At 44.7% G+C, this 15,049-nt stretch overlaps 2 protein-coding genes across 5 annotated transcripts; one reads left to right on the forward strand and one right to left on the reverse strand.

Moving 5' to 3' along the window:
- The first annotated feature begins 3,183 nt into the window (after positions 1-3,183).
- On the forward strand, positions 3,184-9,035 carry cipca (CLOCK-interacting pacemaker a). 3 transcript variants are annotated; one of them, XM_018764070.2, is made up of 4 exons: positions 3,184-3,243; positions 4,296-4,460; positions 5,676-5,839; positions 5,992-9,035. In XM_018764070.2, the coding sequence occupies exons 1-4, from the start codon at positions 3,237-3,239 to the stop codon at positions 6,856-6,858; spliced, it is 1,203 nt and encodes a 400-aa protein (XP_018619586.2). In that variant the 5' UTR covers positions 3,184-3,236; the 3' UTR covers positions 6,859-9,035. The 3 variants fall into 3 exon arrangements, with proteins under 3 accessions (XP_018619586.2, XP_029114448.1, XP_018619587.2); XM_029258615.1 differs by lacking the exon at positions 3,184-3,243 and adding an exon at positions 3,259-3,524; XM_018764071.2 differs by lacking the exon at positions 3,184-3,243 and having other exon boundaries at positions 4,383-4,633.
- Positions 9,036-9,714: 679 nt separating this feature from the next.
- zdhhc22 (zDHHC palmitoyltransferase 22) lies at positions 9,715-15,040 on the reverse strand. Of its 2 annotated transcripts, XM_018764240.2 has the most exons (4): positions 14,401-15,040; positions 12,296-12,853; positions 11,411-11,691; positions 9,715-10,948 (listed from the first exon to the last, which is right to left on the reverse strand). In XM_018764240.2, exons 2-3 carry the CDS (start codon positions 12,849-12,851, stop codon positions 11,417-11,419), a joined length of 831 nt encoding a protein of 276 aa, XP_018619756.2. In that variant the 5' UTR covers positions 12,852-12,853; positions 14,401-15,040; the 3' UTR covers positions 9,715-10,948; positions 11,411-11,416. The 2 variants fall into 2 exon arrangements, with proteins under 2 accessions (XP_018619756.2, XP_018619755.2); XM_018764239.2 differs by having other exon boundaries at positions 9,715-11,691.
- Positions 15,041-15,049: the final 9 nt, after the last annotated feature.

The raw sequence follows: 15,049 nt of genomic DNA on the forward strand, positions 1-15,049 counted from the left end.
TCAGAGACTGAAAAAACAATCCAGAGGACAGTTGTTGTTGTTGTTATTGTTGTTGTTGTTATTATTATTATTATTATTATTATTATTATTATTATGGATTACATCTGTCTAAAAACCAATATTTATTGCTAAAAATATAGTAAACAGAGAACTGTAACAAAGATCGTGATTTAAACTTTTGAACAGTGCTGTACAGAGCCTTTCCTTGGACTGATATGACATCACAAAGTCAACATTTACGCGTGTGTTGAATGAGGACCGTGAAACAACGAGGACATCAAGACCAAAACTTTGAGCCGTGTGAAGATCCGACTGAGTCAAACACTCATTAAGCAGTGAGAAAAGCATATTGGTATCAAAAATATTATTCAAAAATTGTGAAACTTATGGCAATTTATAAACCAATAAATAATTTTATGAAATATTTAAAGCTGACTGTGGGGAGCGGAGGCGCGGTGGGTTTGGCCGGTGTCTGCTGTGTGGCGGGTCTGGTGTTCAGATCCTGCTTGGGGTACCTTGTGGTGGAGTGGCGTCCCATCCGGGGTGTGTCCCCACCCCCTTCGGCCTTGCGCTCTGGGTCACCGCAACCCCGCTCGGGACAAGCAGTTGTAGGCATTGGTTGGTTCATTCTGGGGACATGGGTTTTGTTGTTTTCAGTGACGCAACTGAAGGATTTAGACACCTAGCGGCAATGGTTAGTATTGTCACTTCTGTGACAGCAGGCGATGGATCTCACACACACACACACACACAGCTGCTCCCAAGTGGGGTCGTGGCAAACCGAACCCTAACCCGGCAACACAGGACGCAAGGCTGGAGAGGGAGGGGACACACCCAGGAGGGGATGCCAGTCCATCACAAGGCACCCCCCAAGAGGGACCAAAAGCAGAACGTAACTGTGTCTCTAGAGCAGTCATCTTCATCCCTTTTGGTCATTTTGGTGGTTCCATTTTGGTGGTTCTTTTATAGGAGTGAACATATCCATTTTTCCTTTGAAAAAAGAAGGATTATTCAGTGTTGAGGATGTATGATGTAGGAAAGGTCTGTATTTCTATGGTTATGTATATTGTACATATATAAATAAATGTACTACTGTTAATAAAGAACACAGTATATGTAATGTGCTTATTTTGACCTTTCTGTCGATAGATAGATAGAGCAAGTACTGACAGAAAGGACACTGGAGTGACATATGGATGGATGAATGAAAAGGGGTTGCCAGGACACCCCAGCTGAGGTGTGTGTCAACACCAGACACTAAAGGAATGTAAAAGGATACTGTAATTACTATGGTAGTCAGGATCAGATCTAACAATGCCTGGTCAGGTGACACACAAACAAAATGCTGGACACCCTAATCGATGAGGAACATGAAAAAACTGCAAACTTATTTGCTATTAGAGTCATGTTGGCAGTTTAATTGCTTAACTGTTTTTACATTAGGCAGCTAAAATGGATGAGATGTGATATTTGACTTGGGGGAAAAAACATAAGTGACCCTCTCAGTATTCCTCTTACGCCACTTTGCTTGTAAATGTCTCTCTTACGTGACTCTCCATTCCGGATTGGGTTTCATATAGCGTCAGTCCAGCATCAGTAGCTATATTTGGCGATCAGTCTTCCACATGTCCATATGACAGTAATGATGAGTAATGCTACTGGAAAACTGTGTTAATTGTGATGCTCACACCCAACTGCTAAAGTAAAAAAAGTCAATTAAAATCATCAGCAACATTTGCCCCTCTATGCAAAATAAATTTTGGAGTTTCAGCTTTTAGAATTTTTTTAACCTTCTTTTTCCCAAACCATAACTCCTTGGGAATTACGCTAATAATCATTTCATGGCATAAAAGTTTGTTATTGTTAGAAAAAAAATAACAAAAATGTATTAGCAAGTATTTTTTTTTTTTTCCAAGTGGCCTCTAACATGTGTCTATCAAGTCAGAAATATGGTCTGACTCCATCTGGGACCCAGAAACAAGCTGTGCAACTTCAGATACACTCATTGGTTGTCTCAAAGTCTTGCTGTAGCTCATGTATATTTATTTATTTAGCAGACACTTTTCTCCAAAGTGACTTCCAATGAACTCTATGTAGTGTTACCAGTCGACATACCTTATTCACCGCGGTGACTTACACTGCTAGATACATAACTTACACTGGGTCACTCATCCATACCACCAGTGGAACACACACACTATGGGTGATCATGAACAGCATGTCTTTGGACTGTGGGAAGAAACCAGAGCGCCCAGACATGAGGAGAGTATGCAAACTCCACACAGACTGAGTGGGGATCAAACCCACATCCTTGCACCCCACCCAAGTGCTGTGACACAACAGCACTACTCATTGTGCCACGCATTTGAGGCAGGGACTTGGACTTCGAAAAGTTACTTTTAGCCACTCAGCTCCACATGCCATAGAGGAGAGAAGGGTTAATGGGATTAAATCCCCTGCAAGAAGTCATTCATGGTTGTGCCACCCACCTGCGCTGCCCTTTGGTGATGCTCACTGACAGCCCAGTAACCCCAGTTTGAGTCAAATGTAATATTTTCAAGTTATCAATAATTTTGGGCCTCCACATTTTCATTGTGTTCCTAACCTTTAATGTATTTTCTCAGGTTCAGTGAGTATTGATCTAAATAATATTTTTTTTCCTCATTTCATTGCAAATATTTTAAGACAGCTTTTCAAACCTGTCAAGCTTGGAACTCATATCAGTCAATAGTCTTTTCACAGTTATTGAACAAAACCAGTCGGCCAGATTCATTTTTAAATACTGCGATCATTTGTCGGCGCTAAAAAGGGAACATGACGTCACCTCGAAACGATCCCTACAAGAATGTGGTAAAGCTGTATCAACGAAACAAGTTTCAATCGTGAATGATCTTTGTCGTTCTTCTTCAAAATGCGACATTATTAGCATGCAATAGCACTACTTAGCATAACGCGAATACAGCTGCTGTTCCCACAACGCTGTATTATGTAACGCGCAGAGAAACATTACTCATCTAACAGCAGAACGCTATGTTCTCTTTAACCACGCTGTTCGTTAAATGGGTCACGTTTTCGGGCTCGCTTCGATCATCGTCCACCAATAGGAGACGCGGGAAACTACGCGGGGCGGGCCTTTGCATGTGAAATTAAATGACGTTTTATGGGTTGTCCCGGCAACGCTTGTGCAGCGACGCCGTAAACCACTTAACGACGTCGTAAAGGTGAATGGGGAAGAGATGAATTGTAAGTTTCCGGGTGTCCGGGGTACCCGTAAGGTGTTTTACGTGATTACGCGGTGGCGGGACTGAAGTAAATATGCAGATAAGAGAGAAAGAAAAGCCATAGTTTGTGGGAAAAAGGGGAGCCGCTCGCGTTGGCATGTGACCGCGAGGTTAGAAGTGGGAGGTTTCTTGGTCCCGTGTTCTGCACCGTGTGCGAGCTCGTGGCGCGCGCGAGCTACGTGACAGCGATCGTCGGCCGCGCGTTGCTGCTACTGCTGGGGGGCTCGCGGAGCACGGAGCGCGGTAAGGCTGCGTGCGCAGACGCTCGCGGAGGGTCCACGAGACGCCCAGTTCGCGCGGCTTCCGGCCGGATTAAACCGAACGTTTTTCGCCCGGAACGAAGGCGCAGACAGTTGTCGCAGTGAAGGAACGAACGGGCAGAGCAAAAAAAGAGAGAATATTATATACTGGGCTGTTGGTGCCAGCCGTAATTCGTCCTACTAGCCTCGTGCGTGGGTAAACCTCCTTGTGCAGGTTGTTGTTTTTTTAATTTATATACAGTAAATATGTCTTAATAGAAGATTAAAACACGACAGAAACGCAGTCGTCACCTTGGCTTGTGAGGAGATGCTGTATACGAGTTGGGGGGGGAGGGGTCGTGGTCTAGCGACGTGTGCCGCACTGGTTTACGCTGTTTTTACCCCTCTGTGGTACAGTGGTGGGGGTCGTCATCATCACAGGGGGACCCTGAGAGGTTGCCGAGCAAAGCAGTCCTGCAGTAGGCAGTTGCTCATATAGGGGTGATGGGCACTGACTGAGGCGCACTTCTCCATACCTGGAGCCCAAAGCTCTACTGCTGGCCATGTGGAAAGTTTCCAGTGTGTGACACTAGGTGAATTTCGCTGCTTTCCGCAGCGTTGGCCGAAACACCCTGACGGGGGCCTTGCTCGTGTGGTCGAACGGCGTCACCCGGTCGCGTGTGTTTTTTGCTGGTTTTTGACCGCAGGTGCTGCTGCATCACTTGGACGCTCACCCCTCTTTCGCTCTCTCTCTCTCCCTCCGCCTCGCTCTTAGCCCCTTGCCTTCACAAGGGACATGCAGTTGGACTGAAGGTGGGCGCATCACGGGGCCACGCAGCCATGAGCGGCAAGACGACGAGGGGGAGTCACCGGGGAGTGACCGCGGGCGTGACGGATGCGCCCAAAGTGTCCCGGGCGGAGAAAGACTGCAGCTTCTCGGGTTTGTCCTCGACCCGTGTCCGCACGCCTCCGCCCAAAGCATCCACACAGCGCCAAACATCTCCCGTCCCACCGAAGGGACGGTATTTTGTCCTGCCCGGAACTGGGTCACCATTTGCGCCGCTGTGTTTTTCCCCTCGCCATCGATGGCCTCATTTTCCTCATCTCGAAAAAGTAGGTTTAAGGCACAGCACGTGGCCTAACTGATTTTGTTGTCATGGCTGCAGGGGAACTCGCGCGTTTGTCCGTATTCTGCTCAAGCGTCAGGAAGCTCGCGCATCTCTTCAGAATGACCCATATTGTTGTCTAGAGTGTCATCTAACAGCTTTGTACCGTTTTAACTGCTGACTTGTTTTTGAAGCTTAACATTCAACCCTCCACCCCCTTATTAATTTATGGAGAAGTAAATGAATGAATATTAAAAACCCACAATTTTTGTAATGAAAAGTTTTTTTTTTTTTTTTTTTTTTTTTTTTTTTTTTTTTTTTTACAAAGTAGAATACGGGCACCTGGAATTAGTCTTCCGAAACCATGAGAGGCAAAACCAATTAAGTGAATAACACGGTATTAATTGAGTGGTATTTTAACTTCCCTGGCTTAGGGGAAAAAGGAAGAAAAAAAAAAAACACCTGTAATGTATTGGGAACCACACATCTATCTCTTTTTTTTTTCTAGCTTTATATGAGGAAGACATTTAATTTGATACATCCTAAAATCTGTACCTTTCAAGCATTAACATGGTGTGTCTTCAGTTACTTATTCTTTTAATTCACACACTATGGTTTCGTCATACAACATGCACAGCTTTTTCATCCTATATATAAAACACTCCTTCCAAGGCCCTTTGCCATCCAGTGCAATACACGAATAAAACACAACATTCCTAATTTGACATATGTTGGAAGTTAACAGTCACATTTTGCCATCAGAGCCTTTATGTCCGGTTTCCTTTTTCTGGTTGAAACAGCCTGCATTTGACAGTGTTGTGTTTTGCCTGTAGTCCTGCAGCTGAAAAGTCACAAAAAGCTACTTATCACATCTCTCCCATGATAGAATTTGGAATCAAATTTTACATGCAGTTTGAAACTTTAAAAAAATAAATAAAATTATGGGGTAAGTCTTATGGCTTTTGATGAACACTTTCAAGTGCAGCTTAAGGAGTCAGTTTACCCCCTCTCTGTCAAAGCTAACACATCTACCTCTCTGCTGCCCTCAGACTCCAGCTCCGGGTATCTGAGTGCCGTGGACCACACAGACTCGGAGGATGCAAGCCGAACGGGAGCACGGAGCACGCAGTCGGGGCCCCGGGTAGCTGTGGTGGCAGGTTCCTATCCCAACCTGTCTCCCATGATTATCATGAACAATGTGGTCCTCAAACAGGTAGGAATGACAGGTGGTCCACCACACCTGTGAGACCTGTGCTGCTTGTGTTCTCTTTGCCGTTGTGCTCTTCTCTGACATGCAAATTAGAGGTATGGGCATTTTGGAAAACGTGAATGCTTATACCTGACAGTCTGTGTCTTTATAAACAGCCAAATCCTGCAGCTCCAACAGTAAAGCCCTGGGGCTTTCAGTCTGCCTTGGAAATACTTCCTCAACCCCAGGTGGTCTTCCTCCAGCCAGTGGTCTCGAGTGGCAGCGGAAAATCTATGAAGACTGCTGGCAGCAAGCAGCGGTCCAGGAAGTACCTACCCATCCTGAAATCGTACCCAAAGATTGCTCCATACCCTGGAGAGAGCATCACAGAAAAAAGCAGTTCTGGTTCCCCGGAGCAGAGCAGTTCAGCCTCCAGTCGCAGCGGGCGCCACCACCACCACCGCCGCCGCCACCATCACCGCGACAGACAGCAAGTCTCCCTGATGAGCTCCACTAGGTCCGTCCACCCTGTCAACCCCCAGCCGGCTTCACCCAAGCACACCCGCCCCAAGACCAATGCTGTGGAGGTCCAGGCCTTGGACAAATCTTTTCAGGCTGCACAGTCTCAAGAGTTAACCTTACCTTCAGGTGCACCTGCTTCACCCATCCCTGAGGCTAGAGTTTCATCGCCCTGCAGGTTGCCAGTGACACCCCCAGTGGGTAAGGGCCTAGAGGACATCCCATCTGACGGTCAGAGCAAGCGCAAGCGCTTCTGCAACACGTACAACATTCTTCACAGGTCAGGGCTACTGGGAATCACGTTGCGCACCAAGGAGCTCATCAGGCTAAACCGCCACACCCAGAACCAGCTGGACCATCTGCAGCAGCAGACCAGCCTCTTCGTGGAGGCTGTGCACAGTGGTGACCCCCAGGTCTGGGCCAAGCTACAGCTGGCCATGCTAGAGGCAGGTACCGCAGGAGCAGTGGATGAGCAGGAGAATGTTGACAATGACAAAGAGGAGGCTCAGAACAACCAATTCTGAGTCTCCAGTGGGTCTGATCATATTTTGGGCAAATGCCATGCTGCATTCTTAGACCAGCACATTGTAGCCTTAAGTTTTCTCATGGTGTTGTGTTATATCTTACCTGTCATGGGGTGGGCTGCATGTCATTTTAAATGCTCCTTTAGTTAGCTTTTACAGACTCTGGGAGCAGTATATGGGTCTTGCAAGATGGGGGAGGGGACTAGGAACTTGACCGCTCAAGTGGTGTTGCAGTAAATTTCCATTTTTGCTGTATAGGATGGTAGCGTTTGTCATTTAGTGAACACAGCAATAGACTCTAACTTGTAACAAGGTATATTGTATTAGGTTGCATAATTTATTTCACTAGAAAAAGTTTTTGTAGTTCTGACTATAAATATGTAGCATGTTTGGTCTAAAGCAAACTTAACTCATTCATTGGGTATGACTTGCTTCTGCGCTTTGGTGTTATGGATCAAGTGCCACAGAATGCCTGTGTGTAAATTTTTTTTTTTTTTTTTTTTTTTTTGGTCATTCCTTATTTCAAAATTGAAAAAGAGAGTCAGTTGTCACAAAATTAACCCACGATGCCTTCTCCAGGTTTCATAAAAATAAGTCAAAACTCCTGACTTTTGTTAAATTTGATTGCTGATGAGGTTCAAATTAATTTTGGTGCCATAGCCTTGAGATAGCTGTCAGCAAACTTGTGTAAGTGCATGTGTGTACTACGTTTTGTAGAGCACAGTGGATTTGAAGAAAGGACTTTCGTGACTTTCATTTGAATTAATGTTCATGACATTAAGCTTGTACCTTTTTTTGCAAATTTGGTTTTGGGTGGCCTTAATATATTTTATGAAATTTCCCATGAACTGCTGTTTTTCCGTTGTCTTTCCAACAATAGAGTGAGGGGGGATAGATTAACATATTGGTTGAAAGGGTAGACCGGAGTGCAGAAAACAATTTATAATGTTACTTAAAACAAATACAAATCATTAGATGACTAACAGGTATATTTCTAAAACTAGCATTTGTTGAATTTGAACCATTGGCAGTAACTTAGATTTGTAAGTATTGTTTGAAAGTCTACACAGTTCACCATTTGTTTAGGGCTACAAATGTCTGTGTCGCTTAAATGACACGAAAAGGGACTGAGGACTCAGTACAACTGAAAGAACAGTTTGTGGTTGTTCAGTTAGCATGTAACTGATACATGTCACCAGTATATTACTATCATTTTGTCTTGGCTTTGCAAAAAAATGCAATTTATGCTCATGATTGTCTCATTATATCCCACTTTGAACGTGTTAGACTCCATGTCAGCTACCTCTTGAAAGATGTCCTATTTTACAGGTCCCTGATGTGTCAAGCCTTGTACGCTCCACCTCTGGGCTAAGTTTAGAATAAGCATCATAGGCATTTTATATTTTTTTTTTTTTTTTAAAAAAAAAAAAAAAAACATGTTCCATTAATAGGCACTCAGCAGTGTAGCTTATGAAAATAGTTTTCTGTAGAAGTTGTAGAGGTCAAGTGACTCCTCGTTTGCTGGCTGAGAATCCATCTTTAAAGGGAGGATGTGAAATTGCCAGTTAAGTCCGACTTGCTTCGTAGGCGTCTTGAATATCTGCCATCTCTTCGGCACTTTGAAATGATGGTCGTCTTAGAGACTTGTCTTCCTTTTTTGCTTTTGAATAATGTTGTGAAGTCTGTGGGATTATCTCCTGTAAAGGACATTGTACATAAAGACTACCCTGTAAGGGTTTCAGCTGCCCAAATTCTTTATTTTTTGGTGTACAGTCCATTCAGTCTTTCTATATTGAACCAGTGCTTACACCGTAGTTGTGGTAAAATGTGTAAGTGTGATGGTTTTCACTGATCGTTGATATATGTATGATTGCTTTATACCATCCAGTCTTTTATTGTTTCCTTGAGTGAATTTAAACAATATATGTATATAAATTTCCCTCAGTTGCTTCTCTTATGGTCTAAGTTATAATTTTTATGAATATACAGTACAATAAGATGTTTGTCTTAACGTTGTCGCTGTCGCACAGTTGTGGGCTTCAAATGTAATTTATTAGTTGTGAAGTACTTATTAGCTGCGAAAATTTGTCAGTCATAAGAGCACGGCTAAATATATCTGTGTAAACACACATTACTGTACTTGATTGTCAAAGGTAAGAATGTTTCTCAATTTTTTTTGTAAATAAATTTTTACCTTCCTTTAGGAAAGCAAATCCATTGATCTGTGGATTGGCTCAGCGCTTTTAGTAGAATAAATAATTTCAGTAACTGCAAACATCCATCTTTGTGGAGAAACTGATGTGACCAGAAACCTATGGCAATGTTGCTGTTTTTTACTTTAGGGTTAGGAGTCTGGCAGAATATTTTCCTTGATGTTGTCCTTTGTTTTAATTTAATCTCAGTACATAAGAATATGTATTTTTTAGGAAAGTAGGATGCTTTTAAATCCAAAACGAGAGGGTGAAGTTAAAAGGAACAAGATCTGTTATGACAAGATTTTCATGTTCAAAAGCTATGCAACCTTGACTGACTAACATTGGCACAAAAGTATGCTACCGTTTATATCGTTTGTGGTTTATTGAAGTGCACTTTTTGTACTTTTTTGAAATGCATAATTTTCACTGACATAGCTTAATAAACTAAATCAGTTACTATTTTCCGAAAAATTCTTGTCTAATCTTTTGGGATGGATATACAGATGAAAGCAGAAAAAGATGCAGATCGAGTTTTTTTTTTTTTCTTTTATTTTTTTGTTCATAAATACCTATTACAACCAGCAAAAGACAAAAAGTACAAAGCAAGTATTTAGAACAAATTTAGTTGTATCTGCAAATATTCTGCAATGTACTGCTTAAATATTGTGTAAAACACTAGAAAGACATCTACAAAGCAACAAAAACGTTGCCTCTACTTCTAGAAATATGAGAAATGAGAACTACAGTTCAGACGAAGCCTTTTTTTAGACAGGCCATTGTGGATGAGAGAGATGAAGTGGTCCTTTTTTAGGTTGACACCTCTTACGTTTTAACAAACCTGTAGTTAAGTTGCATGTCTGTGCATTTCAGGTTTCAAGAAAGTTCTAGTGAGGTACAATAATGTAGCGCTTATTTTTCATCAAGTATTAAATTGTTTTTCAATGCAAAAGTTGAGAAGGGTGTATATTAATATTAGTTTTGAACAATTATCCTTTTGGCTATTTGTTTAAAGTCACTCTGCATTGTTACACAAAAAAATTCTTGAATTCAAAGGCATCAAAGACTCCACATGACCTCATCTGATCTGCTGACTGAAGGTTTACCGTTGTCTTAACAGTGTTCTCTCTAGCAGCGCAGACATGTAACAGCTTCTGTATTTGTTATTCCTGGGGTTAAACACTTCTGTTTAAAATATTCATGTGAATAGCCCTTCTGGTTTTATGACGGACCCCACAGGACACTAATCCCCGAAATGGAACGAACAACATCTACGTTTTTACGTGCGGATCAATGGAAATTTCTCACCGGATACACTTTTAAAGAGCTGTGAGAAAAGAAACTTTCAGTTCTGTATATTGGAATAATATACCATTATATAATAGTAAGAATAATTCTGTTTTTAAGTGGGTTTTCTCAGGAACACTTATGTAGCACAGAATGATCTGTGTAATGAATGTGTCTCACATTGCAGAGATGGAGATGCACGTTTAATTTCGCCGGACTTCTACTGCAGTATTCTACCAGAACACAAGCACTGTTGCAACAATTTGCTACATGAAGTCCCAGGAGTTGAAAATTATACTCTGGCTGTAGTATCCTCTATCTATACTATAAATACCGTATCCTGTATCCCGATTGAGGGGTGGTCACTAGCGTGTGGACATGTGTGAAACACTTTTACTCGCTGTGACTAAAACTGATGCGTGTAAAACCCAAGGTAGCAGATTCCTTTACGATGACCTGGGTGACCAACACCATTGTTGACGTAACTCCGTGGTGATGTCCTTCCACCCTTTCTTCGTAGCTTTGAAATCCGCTCAAGCTCTGCGCACGTGGCTGGCGAACGCCGTCTCGCAGGCAAGGGTGGTGTGCACCATTTTAGTACTGGCCAGCTCCTTGAGGATGAATGTGATGGGTACCGGACTGAGTTGCAGTGTTCTCAAACGATGGCGCGTGAACACGATCGAATCCAACCAGGTATGTGGCGGAACAAACACGAAGAGCGCACGGCTTCCCGCTTTAGCATGATTTGAGGCATCGGATAGAAATGCGACGATGGCGTTTCTGCGTGACAGCTGACGACCGCTAACTGCAGGAATTGCGGCAAAAGAACTCCAGAGAAAAGACGCTACCTAATTTGTGGGGCAGTAGGTGGCATAGTAGTTTGAGCTGCCACCTGTGGACTTGGAGGTCATAGGGTTGAACCCTACCTCCTGCTATAAATACCCTTGACCAAGGTACTTAAATTGCTCCAGTAAGTTACCCAGCTGTATCATACGGTAAATCATTCTTAAGTAGCTTGACTTACAACAAGTAAATGTAAATGTGGACTAACTGGGGGAGAGGTGGCGTATCACCTGGGTCTACTCATGCTCGTGGGCGGCATCCCCATGTGAAGCCTCCACTGTCTGGACAGGCAAGAAGAAACCCAACGCCCAACGGCTCCCAAACACATCGCTCAGGTTGGCCCGCCAGGAGCTGTCGGACTCTGCCAGCCGGCCGCTACGCATCTGGCACCACGTCTGGCCCCGGGCCACCAGGAGCACTTGCTGGCAGCAGAAGCCGGCGCAGGTAAGCCCAATGCCCAGCCAAACATACAGCATCAGCACCAAGAAGAACTGGAGACCAGAGATGGCACCTGCGGTAGAGACCCAAAATGGCAGTAAGAGCTACATTCCAAAGCCATATCATATCATTCAATGCTGCCCTTCATCAAAGTGAGGTGAACATCAGTGCAAAGCTGCCATGAGAAACGAACCGATACACAGCAGAACCTGCACGACTAAATCAGTTCCGGAAGAGTCCAGTTCATGCGGACCCGAAGGGAGGATCATGTATAGTCTTTGTAAGGTAATAACTATAGTGATTATTAAAGGTAAGGAGAACTCTTTCATATTCAAATTAACAAGTGCCAATTGGTAAACCACTCAGATGTTTGGTTGGCAACTGACTGGAGAGGTTCAGTCCAGTCTGTATCTCTTCACAGCTGTAAGGTTGTAGAGGAATACCATGGTTCATACCATGAACCTAATTTGAGTACCTTGAAAGTAAAGGGTAGATGGTAAGTGCCACTGAGCCAAATTGGACTCACGGCATCTGGGAAGGTATGACATACGTTTTCCATCGCTGCCTTTGGCACGTATCTTTGGGTTGTGAATATCCGCGCACCCCCACCGTGAGCTGGATTCCACCCTACGGCCAGACGCGCGGCTCATGCGACAAGAGGCACCGGCGATACTCACCTAGAAAAAAGTATCCTGTGGACAGGGGGAGGAGGGTGAGAAAGGTCAAAGGGCTCTCGAATGAGATGGAGTACTCCACCGTGAGGTAGGCCACTCCAAGAACCAAGGAATACAAACAGGTGCAGGAGGTGTAGATGCAGAACATGATGAAGTAGCGCATGTTCCTGTTGCCAATGCAGTTCCCGGTGAAGAAGCAGTGATGGTCCCTCCTCAGGATCACCTTCTTGCACAGCTTGCAGAAGTGTCGGCCGTTGAGCAGGTAGTGGGCGTCCACTCGGTCCGGGCAGTCCGGGGAACACACAGGAACGATCTTCTCGTTTGGGCTCTCGGCCGGGTGACGGATGGTCATGGTGTAGTTCCCCAATGCGTTGAGCATCAGGTACAGGAAGATGATGCTGTGGAGCACAGTGGTGCTACTGAACCCCCTGCCATGTGAGGGGAAAATGGTGGGTAGGAACAGGTAGAAGTGGAGGGCGAAGGTGATGGCAGTGGCCGAGTAGAAGTAGGCTGGAGCGATGGCGTTCAAGAGCCTCAGTTTCAGCATCCTGATATGCATGTCTGTGGCAAAAGGAAGGAAATAATAGGCTACTTAACATTTTCTTAATTATTTTTAATACATTTATCTGACACTTTTCTCCAAAGCTGTTTACAGTGTTAAGGTACTTACAATTATCTACCCATGTGTATAGCTGGGTAATTTTACTGGGGCAATTTACGGTAAGTACCTTGCTCAAGGGTGTTACAGCTAGAGGTGGGGCTCGAACCTGCGATCTTTGGGTCCAAAGGCAGCAGCTCTAACCACTACATGTGACAAGCTGAACAAATCCCTTCTCAAATGAATAAGTATATAATTGAACTAAAATAAATACAACAAAAACAAAATATATGAATGTTACCCATTCACAATATAATGAATTAATAGACCGGTCTGAGGCCAGTGGAAACAACGAAGTTTCAATTTAAACCTGTCCTGATCTCCAGTAATACTAATTAGTACCACTATCAATGTTAATTTGTACTTCTCATGCTGCTCAGGATGTGGATGCGTGAAATCTCTCTGCAAAGGAATTTAAAGTATATTTAAAATAAAAAAAAAAAACCAAACAAAAAACACCGGGCACCTTAAGATTGGTAATTAAACTGTTAATAGATATATAGGCTAATGCAGGCATTCAGTTACCTGACGACCTATTTCCGCGTTAATTTCAGTTAAAAATAGCCTCTTTAATGTCTTCAGTGACTAAATGCAGATGCTGAGACATCTGCCTTCAAAGGGGCAAATGGGAATATGCGCGCTCTTTACTTCTCTCTCTCTATATTGTGTGTGTGTATATATATATATATATATGAAAAGTAACTGATTATAAATATCCGTTCATCTTTTTATCTTCGACCCATTCATCTATCAACCCAGGGGAGCGCGGTGGTGCAGCGGGTTTGGCTGGGTCTGGGGTTCGAGTACTACTTGGGCTGTTTTGCGATGGACTGGCGTCCCGTCCTGGGTGTGTCCCCTCCCCCTCCAGCCTTGTGCCCTGCTGCCGGGTTAGGCTCGGGCTCGCCGCGACCCCACACGGGATAAGCGGTTTCAGCCAGTGTGTGTGTGTGTGTGTGTGTGTGGGATTTATTAACCGGACGAAAATCACGATTTACTACAATCATACCCGTATCTGTAGAAATGTACTCCGAAAGCACTGTCGCAACACACGGGATCCCTGCCTGCGTGGGAACAATGACATAGACGGAGATCAAAGTTGAACAAGTTGACACAACAAGTCAGTGCCTTCATTTGCCAGAGCGCGCGGCACCCTGTCGGTGGTCCCCCGGCAGCCCACCGCACTGTACATTCATTTCTTCTGCATCGCACTGCAGTACATTCACCGAGCGACACATACAGTACAGTCCGATGCTTTACCATAGTACTAAGAAGACAGAACAGCTAAGTCGCGAAACAACAGCGTGGATCATGTGACACTGTCGTGTCGTGGCTGTGTGTACTGACAGCGATGGTGACCGCACTGAGCGCAGGAGACCCCCCAGTGTGAGTCACTCCGTCCTAGATCGCGGTGTCGCACGATGCGCTCGCGAAGCGGGTGTCCGCCTCTTACCTGCTGCCGGTGCGCCGGGTTCCACGGAGCTGTTCCTTCAGGACCAGACGCGCCGTGCGCTCGCTCGGCTTGCGCAGGGATGGATCATTAACCCTTTGGAAGGGGAGGAGATGCGAGCGGCTTCCCGCGACAGCCGCGGCCTCCTGGCGGATCGTGTAGCGCCCCCCGCTGGCGCGGACGTGGTCTTGCGTGAAACATTGTGGGAGCACGGTCGCGGGTCCATCGTATCCGCCGCGTTTTTCTCGAGAGAGAGAGAGAGAGAAGGGGACGAAATGTGTTTCAGAACAAGGGATTCATAAATTCTAAGCACGCAGATGTTTCGCTGAGCCGCAGTTACGGCAGGCTGCCTCGCTCCTATACGGAAAAGTCGCGCGTCGGAGACGCTGTTCTGAGCGAGCCTCGCCAAAGGGTGTCAGCATTCCTTTCTTAATCACGCACGCCGGGCTCGCGCCCTCCTCTTTACACACACAGTTCGTGTTTGGTGTTTGCAAGCGCAGCGTTCGTCTTAATTGAAACGAGCGCTGAGTCGAATTTTAAAGTAACAGCGCCCGCCCTAGTAGGGAAATCCTCGTGATATCGGATCGGAACGGTGTGCGATTGCGTCTTTGTAACAATAAAGGGGTGTGTGTGTGTGTGTGAGAGAGAGTGA

This window comes from Scleropages formosus, chromosome 15 (assembly GCF_900964775.1).
Source record: "Scleropages formosus chromosome 15, fSclFor1.1, whole genome shotgun sequence".
NCBI lineage: Eukaryota > Metazoa > Chordata > Actinopteri > Osteoglossiformes > Osteoglossidae > Scleropages > Scleropages formosus.

What these genes read in the sequence shown, in the direction of transcription:
- cipca (XM_018764070.2), top strand. An exon ending in GAAAGACTGCAGCTTCTCGG is followed by an intron (nt 4,461 to 5,675) that starts GTTTGTCCTCGA and finishes TGCTGCCCTCAG; the next exon opens with ACTCCAGCTCCGGGTATCTG. An exon ending in ACAATGTGGTCCTCAAACAG is followed by an intron (nt 5,840 to 5,991) that starts GTAGGAATGACA and finishes CTTTATAAACAG; the next exon opens with CCAAATCCTGCAGCTCCAAC.
- zdhhc22 (XM_018764240.2), bottom strand. Translation starts at nt 12,851, where the DNA reads ATGCATATCAGGATGCTGAAACTGAGGCTCTTGAACGCCATCGCTCCA. An exon ending in CACAGGATACTTTTTTCTAG is followed by an intron (nt 11,692 to 12,295) that starts GTGAGTATCGCC and finishes TCTCTACCGCAG; the next exon opens with GTGCCATCTCTGGTCTCCAG.